The following is a 15,635-nucleotide window of genomic DNA, read 5'->3' as shown; positions in this document are numbered from 1 at the left end:
CGATTTTACCTGAAGTAACAACTGGGGTGAGAAGTTAACATTTGTAACTGATTTCTGAGTGTATTAAGCTTAGCCTTGCATGTTTTGTTTTATTTCGCTTTGTGACTTACTTTGTTCTATCTGTTAGTACTTAAAACCACTTAAATCCTACTTTTTATACTTAATAAAATCACTTTTGTTTATTTATAAACTCAGTGTAAGTAATTGTCAGCTGGGGGCAAACAGTTGTGCATATCTCTCTATCAGTGATATAGACAGAGAACATTTATCTTTTTACACTGTATAAGCTTTATTCAGAGTAAAACGGATTTATGTGGGGTTAGATCCCATTGGAAGCTGGGTGTCTGCATGCTGGAGACAGGTATCCTGCTGAGCTGGTTTCTGTTACCCGAAATTGGGCCAGCTAGGAAGCTTAGGGAGGACTAATGACCCTCCAGAATTTGGCAGAAAAGAGCCCATTTATTTTTCTGCTAGATAATCTCAAAATAAAAGGGGGGGGGTCACACTCACACTCGCGTAGTCATGCTCCCAGGACAGGCATGGCACTGGAGATGTCAGGATCCTTCAAGGTGTGTCTCACAGCACAGCAATGGATGGTGTGATGAAGGTCAGCCTTCCTAAGGCATGATGGAATGCAACGCAGTGGACTAGTGGCCAGGCAGTCCGGGCGAAGGGCCTTCACGGGAGGTAAAACTTATGAGTGCACTCCTGAGCACATAACCACTTCCCCTTTTAAGGACCTGCTCCTCATGGCCTGCACCGAGAGATGACTTGGCGGCATCTGACTGGTCATACTCCACCTCAAGCAGAGTCCATACAGTGTCCATGCATTGGGTATGTGATTGCTGACTAACTAGAGTCCAGGACTCCTTGTCTACCTGGGAGCTCTTCTGAAGCAGCCCATTCATCACACAAACATTCCAGGAGGGAGAGGGAGGGGGAGGGGAGGGGAAAAGCCACTTCACGGGTATTCAAAGAGGGAGAGGAGACAAAAGGGGGGGAGTGTAACAGAGCCTTTGAGCATAGAGGTTATACATAGCATAGTCATACAGAGCATACAGATCACTGCTGCTCCTACAACAGTTTCAGTCTAGATCTGCAGGTTTGGGGTGTCGCCCAGACCCTTGATCTGTGTTGCAGCAGGCTAGTGGGCCTGTCTCAACAAGGCAGGGTTCTGGAGGCCCAGCCTGGGAGAGAAAACAGGGTCAGAGGTAATTTCAGCACATCAGGTGACAGTCCCAATGGGAGTCTCTGAGACCAAACCCGCCATACTATACACTTGGGTTACCTGCATTTTCAGAAAGGATCCCAGCCCCTGAGCGATGTGCTATTCCAGTCTGGGTGCCTCTCAATCTCTCCTTTCAAAGTAGTTCTACTGTGGATAACTCGTTAAATAACCATTGCAACAGAGAAGTGAAGTTGAGCATCTCACCCTCTAGGTGGATGCCCCTAGGCACCAGCCTACAGAATCATTCTCTCTTTCTGCACCTGTGATTCTTCCCATATTTTATCCACTGATCTCAGCTGGGTCCTGCAGATCTTGTTGGAATACAAACAAATTAATAATAATAATAATAAAATAATGAACAATACTACCACGGGCTCTGCAAATTACATTGCAATGGGCTGGGAATTTAATCCACCTGTTTCCACTCCCCATCACTAAACCAGTATAGAGTTAAACAGATTCAAGAATTGGTTAGAAGTTTATTCAATGCTTTCCTCAAGGAGTACTTCACCTCCTTGTTCCTCAGGCTGTAGATGAGGGGGTTCAACATGAGGATCACCAGAGTGTAAAACACTGAGGCCATTTTGTCTCTGTCCATGGAATAGCTGGAGGTGGGACATAAATACATGAAGAGGAGGGTGCCAAAAAGCAGAACCACAGTGGTCAAGTGGAAAGTGCAGGTGGAGAAGGCTTTGCGCTGGCCCTTGGCTGAGTGGATCTGCAGGATGGTGGAGATGATTTAGACATAGGAGAGGAGGACAGTCACAAAGCTGCTCATTATAACGCAGCATGCCAAAGTGATGTGGATGTCAGAACAGGAGAGCGTCAAAAGTGGGGGGATGTCACAGAAGAAATGATTGATGATGTTGGAGCTGCAGAATGACAGCCGAAATATAAAACACATGTTTATCATTGAATCCACCATCGCCACAGCGTATGCGCCAGCCACGAGCCCTTTACAAAGCTGCCTGGACATGGTGATTGTATAGAGCAGCGGGTTACAGATGGCCTCATAACGGTCATACGCCATCACAGCCAGCAAGAGGGACTCAGCATCTCCAAAAATGATAGAGAGATGCATTTGCAGAGTGCAGGTAGTGTAAGAAATGCTTTTCCTCTTGGCTAAGAAATTCAGCAGCATCTTAGGGGAAATTATCAAGGAAACGCAGAGGTCACAGAAAGACAAATTACTGAGGAAAAAGTACATGGGGGTGTGGAGTCGGGGATCAATTCTGATTATCAAGATCATCCCCCCCATTTCCCAGCAGGGTGATACCATAAATCAGTAGGAACACTGCAAACAGGGGGACCTGCAGCTCCGGACGATCTGTCAGTCCTGAGAGAATCAACTCAGTCACCTCCAAGTGATTTCCCTTTTCCATCTCCTCTGAACAGAGAACAGGCTGCTAAAAGGTGTGGGCAGGTGGATGGTTCAGAAAACCTGTCCGTTCTCTGTAATGAAGTAAGTGAAGATAAATGGAGATCAGTTTCTCAATGGACATCAGTACCCGCTCAGGGAAGGGCTTAGTCCACAAAGCCAGATGTTCACAGCTGGTCATTCCAGGTGTTCGATAAAATGCACACGCTGTGTAAATACAATGAGATGCAGGTTAATCATGCCCCCCACACAAACACTCCTGTTCACTAATCCAAACAGAAAACAGAAACTTGTGACTCTGCTGTGAGAGAATCAGTCTGAAGGGATTATTCCTTAGCTAAAGAAGGGGTGAGAGTAAAGGAGTGTCAATCTTTCCACCCTATCTGGGCAAAGGCAGCTCTGTGGCTTGACATGTCCATTTGGGGTAAAGTTGCTCAGTGTGCTAATTATCCTTTTGGGCATTTACTTGAGCCTGTATGGAACCCAGAGACATAATGGGAAGCCCTTGCTTCAGTGACTCGGTTATTGCCTATTTTTTTTCCAACCCAGGAGGTCGCTCCTTTAGCTGAAGGGGTCGGAGTTGGGGCTGAGGCTTTCAGTGCTGGAGGTCTGGAATTCAATACCTGCTGATCCCCATGGTGTCTGTATATGTGTGTGTGACTGTAATTCAGGACAATAGCTCGTACCTGCTAAGAAGAGGGAGAGAGATGTGTTTGTGTTTCCTCATCGACAGAATCTGCCAGTTTCAGGCATTCGGGAAGTTTTATACTGAGATGTGTAATCTATGGGACAGGATTCCTGAAACAACTGGGAATACCTGAGCTCAGAGAGACACAGCACCTAATTAATATATTCAGTGAACCAAAGCCACCCTCGGTGTAATTGGTGCCCTGGGGATTAATTTGACCTTCTCTGTCTTACTGTGTTATTAAATGATGCAATTTCTACCAGAGTTACAGAGTATGAAGTTGAGGGTACATTTCATCCTGCTGTTTTCAGTGCAAGCTGGGTACTGTGAAGAGCTTATGAACAAAGGGGTTTTTTTGTGTGTAGACCAAAATCTTTTAGCTAAACTCTTAATATTTCGAATCAGAAGTATCACGGGGGTTTCTGAGGTACCACACACCACCAATCTCTTCCATGGGCCAGGCTCCCAGGCTGGACTACATCCCCCATGATGCATGATGGTCTCTCCTCTTGCTGAACTGCCCTGGAACATCACAACAGTCCCACAGCCATGGTTTAGGGAGGAAGGGAATTTGGTATTTTGATGGAAAGCTTATAATTTCCAGGGAAAAGATAATTTCTTGGAAAAAATAGTTTATCGAAAATCCAATTTCCCTTCAAAAATTTTCTTAAGAAAAATTTTCAACCAGACTTAGCAAGAAATTTGGAATCAAAGAAACAGAAAGTTAGATACAGGTGAAATGTACTAATTGTTTGCATGTACAGGTGACATCTTATAAGTCATTTCAGGTTTCAGAATCACCTCATGGTCCCAGCCCCAGTTGGTGGAATGTAAGACATGTAAGAGTACACCAGATTATCATGCTATTTATAGCATACCAATCACCATTTTATCCTATGTCCTTCCATTACTAGGTTACTCCCCAAAGTAGGAAAGATAGGTTCACTCATTTTGCTTGATGGAGACAAAATGATGACCAGAGGAGCTCAGCGGGAGGCCAGAGCATGCAACGGACTTCTGCAGTTCACAAAACTATCCCGCTTGCATGCATATTACCTGCACACAGAGCTCAGCTGTAAGATGCTAAATAAATCTATGAGTCAACTAGAAATAGTCATGCTGTCATCGTAAATGTTAATAATTTTTTTATAATGTTTGTGATGTTATAATATTACATTGTATCATATTATTAATACATGTTCCAAACGGAGGCTGGCAAACTGGTCTGTCTTAAACAAAGAAACATGTGCTCTGCTTAATTTTGTATCTAAACAGTAAACAGAGTTGTCAAGCAGGAAGAGAAAAAAAGGAAGCCCAAAAAAGGTGAGGAAAAAGCAGCAGGGAACATCCTTCTACATAGACATTTTGCCTGCTGGTAACCACGTGGAAATGTTTCTCAAAGGGGGGATAGGAGTATAAAAAGAAGGGACAGACATCCAAAAGCAACAATCTCCCTCTCTATCTCTCTCTCCCAATTGATTCACTGCATCTTAAGGGAGAAAGGAAGCAGCCACTGGACTGAAGGAGGGGTCCTGACCTAAGAACTTTGGTCAGTGAGACTGGTGAGAGCATGTGGTGATGAAACTTTTGCTTTGAATTTCACATCATTTGTTAACTTAGGCACAAGTTGCATTCTAGCTTTATTATTTTTGTAACCATCTCTGACTTCTATACCTCCTTATTTGCACTCACTTAAAATCTATCCTTGGTGGTCAATAAAATTTGTTTTATTGTTTTATCTAATCCAGTGTGTTTAAATAGAAGTGTCTGAGAAGCTAAGTTTCAGGCATATTAGTACAATTGAAGAAATAATGGACAATGTAGCTTGTGTTGTCCAGGAGAGGACTGGGCAGCACATCATGTACACTTCTGGAGAGAAATTGAAGAGTGGGGAGTGTGTTGGGGTCACCCTCCAGTATAACCAAGGGTGGTGAGAGCCTGAATGTAACCCAACTATTCCTGGCCAGGCTGCAGTTACACACACATGCTCAGGGTGTGATTTGCATGCTAGATGGTTGTTTGTGAGTGGCCCAGGTGGAAGCCACTTCAGCAAGGCATTGCAAGGTTATGGGCAGGTATGACACTACTGCTGATTAGTCTGGGTTGGACCATGCTATGTCACCAACCTAAAAAGTATCCCGGTAACACCAAAGGTGTAGTGATGACTGAGAGTACTGTTCGATTGACATGAAAGGGTGAGGTCAGCACAGGGATGGGCCCATGCACTGATGCATGGCTGCAGATTTACAAGGCCATCGTGTTCATCACCTCCCACCAAGGAGATCCATGGCAGGCCCAGTGATGACTCTTACTTTCTTCACTATGGTAGCAGAAATTATCCCCATAGGTGTGCAGGCTTCGCTGGTATTATCTGTGCTCTTTGGCATGTTGGTGCCCCATCTCATAAGTGGTGTCAACCTATGAGACATTACAGGGTTCATTGTATTCGGAGGAAAAATTGATGATCCAAGTCAGCTATATTTATTTGTATAATCCATGTGGTGGGAGGAGGGGGAGGTTAGAAAGAATGTACACAAAGTCCTGCTTTCCTGAACACGAGTAGAAACAACCAACAGGCAGCAAGCTCTGTATTCAGAAACTTCCAAGTCAGTCACTCCAGATCTGTGCCCAGGAAACACTGTGCCCCTACTTCCTCTACGAGTCATGCTCGTAACTCCTCCTCCTGGCTTCTCTGCCTCCTGTGACCCTAAGGTGCCTGGGGCAGTCCTCACTGAAAATGCCAAAGTCAGGGCAGGGCAGGATGCAAAAAGGAGGATATTCCCCAAACTGGTGGTTAACACTCAAGATCTCTGCAGCATCTCTGAGCAGGCCAGTTCCCTCCCGATTCTGTTATTAATTTTATTTAGTTCCTATAAATTATAGTCTGTGAGACAGAGTGTGATGTTGGACCCCATAATGCTTTATAGAAATAGACTTATAAATATAAATATGACATAATTGGAATATGGTTTATGCCAGATATGCCATTTAACATATCTCTGCAAAAGCTATTATCTACTGGATATATTTATCCTATTTGCATTTATGTATCATTTTTGTATTCAAATTTATGAATATTGGCTATCTACTGGTTTGATTGTAAGTAGCCTCAGTGAAGCAGTCAGTCAGCTTCTTGAGAAAAGACTATTCTCTGTAAGTGCCCCATCAAGAAACACTTAAGCTAACAATGAACTTAGAGAGATGCCAATCCACATTTGAGCTTTCCTGGGAATTTGATTTTGGCCTGAAAGGAACTGAGTCATGCATTGAGATGTGACTTGCCCATGTGATTCCAAAACTCCATCTTGGAGCTGGATTCTTCATAGGAGAAGGGAAGGGGTTTCCACCCACGAGAGAGACTATATAAGCCCCTGGTGAAACCCCTCCATTTTGTCTTCAGCTGCCACAAGGAGATGCTTGAAAGGAACTGGAACAAAGGACAGTAATTACAGGGGTGTAACTGATTGCTGGACCCAGATTAGCAAGAAGTCTAGTCTATAAAATAGGCTTATTGGAACATCTCAGATCGTGAGATTTATCTGCATTTATATTTTAAGCTTTTCAGCTTAGACTTGTGTGTTTTATTTTATTTTGTTTGGTAATTTACTTTGTTCTGTCTGTTATTCCTTGGAACCACTTAAATCCCACTTTTTGTATTTAATAAAATCACTTTTTAGGTATTAATTAACCTAGAGTATTTATTAGTACCTGGGAGGAGAGCAAACAGCTGTGCAAATCTCTGTATCAGAGTTATAGAGGGCGAACAATGTATGCGTTCATCCTGTATAAGCTTTATACAGGGTAAAACAGATTTATTTCCAGGGTTTGGACCCCATTGGGAGCTGGCTATCTGAATGTTAGAAACAGGAGCACTTCTTAAGTTGTTTTCAGTTAAGCCTGCAGATTGTGGGTGACGTGGTTCAGACTTGGATCTGGGTTTGCACCAGGCAAGTGTGTTTCGCTCAAACGAGGTGAGGTACTGAAGTCCCAAGCTGGCAGGGAAAACACATTTAGAGGGAAACTCAGCACATCGGGTGGCAGTCCCAAAGGGGTTTCTGGGACCCAACACATCACAGCGGCGTAGTTGAGCAGGATCTGTGCACAGCTGATTGTTTTGATACTCTGGTAGTGATTTTAAGTGAGTTTTGGGTGTGGTGGGTGGAGAACAGACAAAGTGGTTACTGGTTTGTTATCTTCTGTTTCCTTATTTCGGATAAGGGAAATGGTGACTGAAAAATAAGCAAAATAAGTAAGAATGAAGATGAAAAGAAGCTGGAAATGCAGAAGTTAGAGACTGCCCAGAAAGGCTGAACACTGAGCACTGGGAAAGTCTCTGCTAACTAAGAAGCCCCTGAGCTGAGTGCATCTCAGTTTCAGTGAACTGCCGAGGGGGTGTGGCCCAGAACAAGAAAGCAGGAAAATGACTACCAGTGAGGCAGTTGCTAAAGTAGAGCTGGCCAGACTGGAAGCAGAAGAGAAGGCAAAGGACGAGGAGTTTCAATTGAAGCTCAAAGAGGCAGAGGCAGCCAGGGAAGAAGCTGTCACAAAAGGGCTAGGGAAGCAGAGGCAGCCAGGGACAAATGAGTCCTGGAGTTAAGAGACAGAGAAATACAGGCCCAGATTGAGGCCCAGAAGCATGAACTGGCTGTTATGGAGCAGAAGAGACAAAACCCAGCAGCAGCTGGCCCCACTTCCCCAAAAATACACAAATGGGAGCAAATATGTCCACGGTATGATGAGTCCAGTGACATTGCCGAATATTTCATCACTTTTGTGCACCCTCCATACAACTCCTGACAATCAACAAATGACCACATTGGTAGCAAAATTGATTGGAAGAGCTCTGGACATATTCAATAAGATGTGTGCTGATGATGCTTCAAACTATGGTAAATTTAAGAAACTGGTTTTGAAACAGTTTCACATTATGCCAGAAACCTACAGCGTGAAACTCAGGAGTCTTAAGCGGGGATCTGGATTGAGTAATGTGGCTTATGTAAATGAAATGAGAGATTTGTTCGATAAGTGGGTGAGGGGAAAAGGCATTACGAGCTCAGAAGAAATGTGTGATTTGGTTACTCAGGAACAATTCCTGAATATGTGCAGTGATGATGTAAAACAGCATTTGTGGGGCAAAAAGGTGATGCACTGGGTGGATTGGCTGCGTTTGCAGACTCTTTTGAGCCATCACAAGCTACAATTAAACAGAAACCAGGGGCAGAGGGGCACAGGGTTGGGGGAAAGCAGAATCACCATTTTACCCCAGGGAAAAAGGAAGCTGGGCGTCCACCTCCCCATTCCCCTGTTACTCCTCCCAAATCTCCTGTACGCGCAGAGAAGCCCAAGAGGTGCTCGGATTGTGAGTCCACTGAGCACCTGAGGAATAAATGTCCTTTGCTGAGAGGGAACAGGCAGCAGGAAACAAATGAAGCTGCTGCTTCTCAGAGCCAGGCTGCTGCCTCTTTCCACCCAGGATTTGTAAAGGGGGCTTCTACACAACCAAGCAGTCAGCACATGCATGCTGTTAAACTGAATGGGAAAGTTCTCCTGGGATTGAGGGACACGGGTGCAGAGATTTCTGTGGTCAGGAGGGACCTGATCCAGGAGAAGGATTTGTTGCCAGGGGAAATAGCAGCATTAGAACTGGTGGGAGGTTAGAAAGTCCTTGCCCCTTTCGCTAAGATACACATGGAAACTGGTGATTTGCAGGCTGAGCTGACTGTTGCCACAGTGGCACAGAATCTTGCACTGTTTCGACTGGGGAATAATTTCTTTGATGTGGCAGAATCTCTCCTTGGCTTGGTTAACAGGGAGAAGGAATCTTGTGCTCAAAGCCCCAGGGTGGGGTGTGTGTGTGAACTCACATGGGCTAGTGGGGGAATAGGAGAGAGTCTCTTAAATTCCTCTGTAGCAGTGAAGCATGCAGCTTTGGGGGCAGGAATGGCTGTAACCAGTTGCTGTAGCTCCAGGGCTTAAGACAAGTCCCTGCGGGAGGGGCTGGACAAAGCCAGCTCCTGTCCTGTGATCATCTGCCTCGGGGAGAGGAATGTTCCACCTGTAACAAGGAGGCCGTCCCAGTTGCTGACTGCCAGGAAGTTGCAGGTCCACAGGGGACAGGCCCTGCTCTGGGGTGCACAGAAACATGTACCCCAAAGGTGGAAGTTGGGGTCCTGGTTCCTGCTGTGGTGGGAACAGACCCCAGGGACTCTGTAGCTGGAAGCAAGCCCAACCTGAGGGAAAGAGGGGGATTTTGCTGATCAGGGAAGGGTCTGTCATAGCTGGTAGCTGTGAGCCTACAACCGGACCAGGTCACTTTCCCTTTTGGGGGTGGCAGCAGTGTCTGACCCCAAGAAGAGCCCAGAGAGGGAAGTCCAGATGGAAGGTGATGGGGGATGGGAGATATTGCCCACATTTGTCGGGAGGCTTTTTCCCAGGAGGAGGGTGAAAAATCTGCATTCAAGACCCCTCTCCTGTGAATCAGGTTTTAAGGGAAGACTGGGGGTCAGATCGCCGGGAGGGGAGAGTCTACCCAGCTGACCTTTTGGTAACTGAGGGGATCTTACTGATCCAAAGCACTCCATTAAAGAATGTTATTCCTGTTACCCTTATAAAAATAACACTCTCTCTTCAAGGATGGTGGGAGAAAATCTCTGCCTTTGGGAAGCTTCACAAGAGGGAGCAGTGAAGGGCAGGCATGGTTGCAGTGCCCCCTGTCCTTTTAAAGCCTCAAACACATGCCTGAATTAAAAGCCTTCTCCAAATGGGCAGAAGAATCTGCATCAGAGCACCTACCAGGGTACACAAAGGAATGGGGAAATGCTATAGACACTAAACAAGCTAAATTGTGTGAACAAAGCCTGTCCGCTGAAGATTTCCTGTTAGTCTTGTGTCTTTTGCTACTTCATCTATGGGTCAAGACAAAGGAGTTAATACTTGTGGTAAACCCTTGAAGGATGTGAGACTCCCCTGCTCTGTGGAAAAAACTTTTGTTCATGCTAGGAATGATGACAAGACAGTCCCAAAAGCATGTTGCTTTTCGGCTTATACCTGTAAACAGTCTGAAATCTTGGCATAGCAGCAAAAGCATAACAGGCCTATGCTGCTGTGTGGAAGGGGAAACTGAGGCACACAGCCTCATGTCATTGGTGGATAAATGCCAAGACACCTCCACTTTAACAGATATTGCTGTCTGCCTTCAATTAGCAAAACTACACCCCAACCAGTTTTCAATCTTCTGTGGACCAAGAACCCCAAACCCTGCTAGAACACCTATGAATGACATCATACAGTTTAAAGGTACTGAAAGGGGGCGTGAACACAAACAAAAAGGGATTTTACATGCACTGCCTCCACCATGGACAGTGTCCAGTCTCTGGCAGTAAGTTCAGGAGGAGGGTGTGATGTTGCACCCCATAATGCTTTCCAGAAATATGATTATGAGTATAAAAATGACATAACAAAAATGTGGTTTATGCTAGATATGCCATGTAACATATCTCTGCAAAGGTTATGTTCTAGTGGTTATATTCATCCTGTTTGCATGCATGTAACATTTTTGTATTTGAAGTTATGAATACTTGTTATGTACTCGTTTGATTTTAAGTAGCCTCAGTGAAGCAGTTAGTCAACTTCTTGAGAAAAGTCTATTCTCTGTAAGTGCCCAATCCAGAAACACTTAAGATAACAAAGAACTTTTAGAGACGCCAGTCCAAGTGTGAGCTTTCCTGGGAATGTGGTGTTGGCCTGCAAGGAACCGAGTTATGCATGGACATGTGACTTGCCCATGTCATTCCAAAACTCCATCTTGGTGCTGGATTCTGCAGAGGAGAGGGGAAACAGTTTCCACCCCAAGAGAGAGACTATATAAGCCTATAAGACTATATAAGCCCCTGAGGAAACCCCTCCATTTTGTCTTCAGCTGGCACAAAAAAAAGCAACTCCACCCCAAGGACATGCCTGAAAAAAACTGGAACAAAGGACAGTAACTACAGGGGTGTGAGTGATTACTTGACCCAGACTAGGAGGAAGTCTAGTCAGTAAAAGATGCTTATTGGAACATCTCTGAGGGTGAGATTTACCTCCATTAATTTTTACAGTATTAAACAAAGACTTGCGTGTTTTATTTTGTTTGGTAATGTACTTTGTTCTGTGTGTTGTTACTTGGAAAGACTTAAATCCTACTTTTTTCTATTTAATAAAATCACTTTTTACTTATTAATTAACCCAGAGTATGTATTAATAGCTGGGGGGGGCATACATCTATGCATATCTCTCTATCAGTATTATAGAGGGTGAACAAATTATGAGTGTCCACTGTAGAAGCTTTATACAGAGTAAAACAGATTTATTTGCGGTTTGGACCCCATTGGGAGCTGGGCATCTGAGTGTTAGAGTCAGGAACACATCCTAAGCTGAGCCGTGGACAGGACAAGGGAAACACAGCTGCCTACGCTTGACATTCAGCTCCACTCTACCCCCCACCACATGCACACACACAGTGCCCACTGCACACCAAACACAGACACACAGGCAGAGTGCCCACTACACACACACAGAATGACACTAAGCTCAATCAGAATGCAGGATAATCTCTACTTTGAAGCTGGAACAGCTGGAAAATTTCCAACTAGCCTGAACAAAAAGAACCGAAGGGGATTCTGCTGCCCTGGCAGGGAGATAGAACTAGATTTCCCAACTGGTCTTTTCCATCAGCAGCTTCTCTGAGGCCTGGTTTATGCTTAAAAATTAGATCAACCAAGTTCAGTCACACAGGGCGTGGAAACTTTTCACACGCTGTGCGAGGCAGTTAGCTTGTACTGACCCTCAGTGTCATTCTTCCATTGTCCTAGCTACTGCCTCTCGGGGATGTGGATTAACTACATTGAAGGAAAAACCCTTTCATCAATGTGGAAACCATCTACACTATGGCGCTGCTGCACACCATAGCTGAGTCAATGTAATGGGCTTAGTATGGACATTCCCTGAATCGATGGGGGACTTTTCCCCCTTCCTATTAAAACTATTTTTCTCTCCTTTTCCAGTTACTCTTCTCCCTCCCTTGGTAAAGCTCTTTCCTTCTTTTGTTAAGTTGGTCACCTCTCCAAATGTCTCTTTATGTAATTTCCCAGTTTTGGGACACAACAGTGTCTAGAAATGGATGAATTTCTTCTGGACTAATCATTTATTGTCAAAAGCAATATCATTTGGATTCACCTGAAACTATTAACAAATGTGATACAAATACTTCTAATAGCTTTGTCCAAAAACAATGAGTGTGTGCGGAGGGAGGATTTAGCTGCCGGTCGCAACACAGCCACCATAGGAAGCGGTGGTCGTCCTTCCCTATCTAATTTTTAGCCCAATAGTTGGGGTGGTCACCTGTGAGGTGGGAGATCCAGGTTCAATTCCCCCTTCTGTCCAGTGCTGGGCAAAGCTCTGTGTGATATTGCACTCCATACGCTTTATGAAAATATGCTTCTGAATAAGACATCACTGGGATATGCTTTATGCTAAGTGCCCCATGTAACATGTCATTATAAAGGTTATAATCCACTAAGTGGGTGCATCCTGTTAGTTTACATGGATTATTTCTATGTCTGGAGTTAGGAGAATAAGTTATAAACTTGTATTACAGATGTAGACATTTTAAGTGGAGGCCATTTAAGGTGCTTCAGAATCAATTAACTGTGAATGGCTCTGTTTACCTTCCTGTGTAACTGTGGGACAACCGAAGAAAAATGGAGATTGGGGTCTTACAGTGACATGTGACCATGTCACCTGATACTGAAATCCATCTTGAAGCTGGTACTTTTCCAGAGGGGGGTGGAATTCCAAAAAAGGATTCCTGCCTTAGGGAAGTTCTATTCAAGTGGGGAAGCAAACAATGAGTGTTTTCAGCTGGCTTAAGTCACAGCCTCCCCACCCCATGGAGATGCCTGTAAGCAGCTGGAAACAAAAGGACTGAAACCACAGGGGTGGGTGAGAGCAGGCTCGACCCAGGTCAGAAAAGGCATCTGACCTTAGAAGGATTTTACCTTTAGTAACAACCGAGATAAGAAGTTAACATTTGTAACTGATTTCTGAGTGTATTAAGGTCTGCCTTGCATGGTTTATTTTATTTTGCTTAGTGACTTATTTTGTTTGCTCTGTTATTTCTTAAAACCCCTTAAATCCTACGTTTTATACTTAATAAAATCACTTTTGTTGATTTATAAATTCAGTGCAAGTAATTCTTAACTGGGGGGCAAACAGCTGTGCATATCTCTCTTGCAGTGATATAGAGGGCGAACATTTATCATTTTACCCTGTATAACATTTATACAGAGTAAAATGGATTTATTTGGGGTTTAGATTCCACTGGGAGCTGGGTGTCTGCGTGCTGGAGAAAGGTATGCTGCTGAGCTGGTTTCAGTCTAGATCTTCAGTTTTGGGGGTGTGGCCCAGACCCTCACTCTGGTTTGTAGCTAGCTAGCGTGTCTGGCTCAACAAGGCAGGCTTCTGGGGGCCCAGGCGGGCAGGTAAAATGGGCTCAGAGGTAATTTCACCACATGAGGTGACAGTCCCAATGAGGGTCTCTGTGATCGAAGCTGTCACGCTCTGGACTTGGGTTTCCTGCATTTCCAGAAAGCATCCCAGCGACTGAGTGATCTTCTATTTTAGCCTGGGCTGCTTTCACCTTTCAAAGTTGTTCAGCTAAGTAAGTAACTAAATAACCCATGGAACAGAGACACGAAATTGAGCAACTCACCCCCTAGGTGGATGCCCCTAGCACAAGCTTATAAAATCATTCTCTCTTTCTTGCCCTGTGAGTCTTCCTGTGTTTTGTCCACTGATTTCAGTTGGGGTCTGCAGACCTTGTTGGAATATAAACAAATTAATAATAATAACAATACAATAATGAACAATATGACCACAGGCTCTGCAAAATTATGTTACAATTGGCTGAGAATTGAATTCACCGGTTTCCACTCCCCATCAGAAAACCAGTACAGAATTAAACAGATTGAAGAATTGGTTAGGAGTTTATTCACTGCTTTCCTCAGGGCGTCCTTCACCTCTGCATTCCTCAGGCTGTAGATGAGGGTTTTCAACATGGGGATAACCAGCGAGTAAAACACTGAGACTATTTTGTCTGTGTCCATGGAATAGCTGGAGGTGGGACGTAAATACATGAAGAGGAGGGTACCAAAAAACAGGACCACAGAGGTTAAGTGGAAAGAGCAGGTGAAGAAGGCTTTGCTCTGGCCCTCAACACAGCAGACCTGCAGGATGGTAGAGATGATATAGACATAGGAGAGGAGGATAGTCACAAAGCTGCTCCCTGTAATGCAGCTCATGAAAACAAACGTCACAATCTCATTGATGCGGGTGTCGGAACAGGAGAGCACCAACAGTGGGAGGACGTCACAGAAGAAATGATTGATGATGTTGGAGCTGCAGAATGACAGCTGAAATGTACAACACACGTATATCATTGAATCCACCACTCCCACAGTGTACACCCCAATCACTAGCTGTTTACAAAGGTGCCTGGACATGGCGACCGTATAGAGCAGCAGGTTACAGATGGCCACATAACGGTCATACGCCATCACAGCCAGCAAGAGGCACTGAATGTCTCCAAAAACGATAGAGAGATGCATTTGCACAGTGCAGGCAGTGAAAGAAATCTTTTTCCTCTCAGCTAAGAAATCCAGCAGCATCTTAGGGGAAATTATCAAGGAAACGCAGAGGTCACAGAAAGACAAATTCCTGAGGAAAAAGTACATGAGGGTGTGGAGTCGGGGATCAATTGTGATTAACTAGATCATCCCCCCATTCCCCACCAGGGTGATACCATAAATCAGTAGGAATACCACAAAGAGGGGGATCTGCAGCTCTGGATGATCTGCCAGTCCTGAGAGAATGAACTCAGTCACCTCCGAGTGATTTCCCTCTTTCATCACCTCTGAACAGAGATCAGACAGCTACACAGATGTGGGCAGGTGGATGGTGCAGAAAAGCTGTCCCTTCTCTGTAATGAAGTAAGTGAAGATAAATGGAGATAAGTTTCTCAATGGACATCAGTACCTGCTCCGGAAAGGGCTTTGTACACAGATCCAGATGTTCACAGCTGATCATTCCAGGTGTTTGATAAAATGCAGACACTGTGCAAACACAATAACATGCAGGTTAATCATGCCTCTCACACAAACACTCCTGTTCGCTAATCCGAACAGAAAACAGTGACTTGTGACTCTGCTGGGAGAGAATCAGTCTGAAAGGATTATTCCTTACCTAAAAAAGGGGTGAGAGGAAAGGAGTGTCAATCTTTCCACCTTATTTGAGCAAGTGGACCTATA

General features: G+C 44.5%; 1 protein-coding gene across 1 annotated transcript; it reads right to left on the bottom strand.

Annotated features, from left to right (window-relative positions):
* Window positions 1-1,688: 1,688 nt before the first annotated feature.
* LOC141989030 (olfactory receptor 5W2-like) lies at window positions 1,689-15,062 on the bottom strand. The gene is made up of 2 exons (XM_074955253.1): window positions 14,325-15,062; window positions 1,689-1,946 (listed from the first exon to the last, which is right to left on the bottom strand). The coding sequence occupies exons 1-2, from the start codon at window positions 15,060-15,062 to the stop codon at window positions 1,689-1,691; spliced, it is 996 nt and encodes a 331-aa protein (XP_074811354.1).
* Window positions 15,063-15,635: the final 573 nt, after the last annotated feature.

This window comes from Natator depressus, chromosome 6 (genome assembly GCF_965152275.1).
Source record: "Natator depressus isolate rNatDep1 chromosome 6, rNatDep2.hap1, whole genome shotgun sequence".
Lineage (NCBI taxonomy): Eukaryota > Metazoa > Chordata > Testudines > Cheloniidae > Natator > Natator depressus.
Note: the sequence above shows the minus strand (reverse complement) of the source record. Positions and strands in the feature narration are given on the sequence as shown.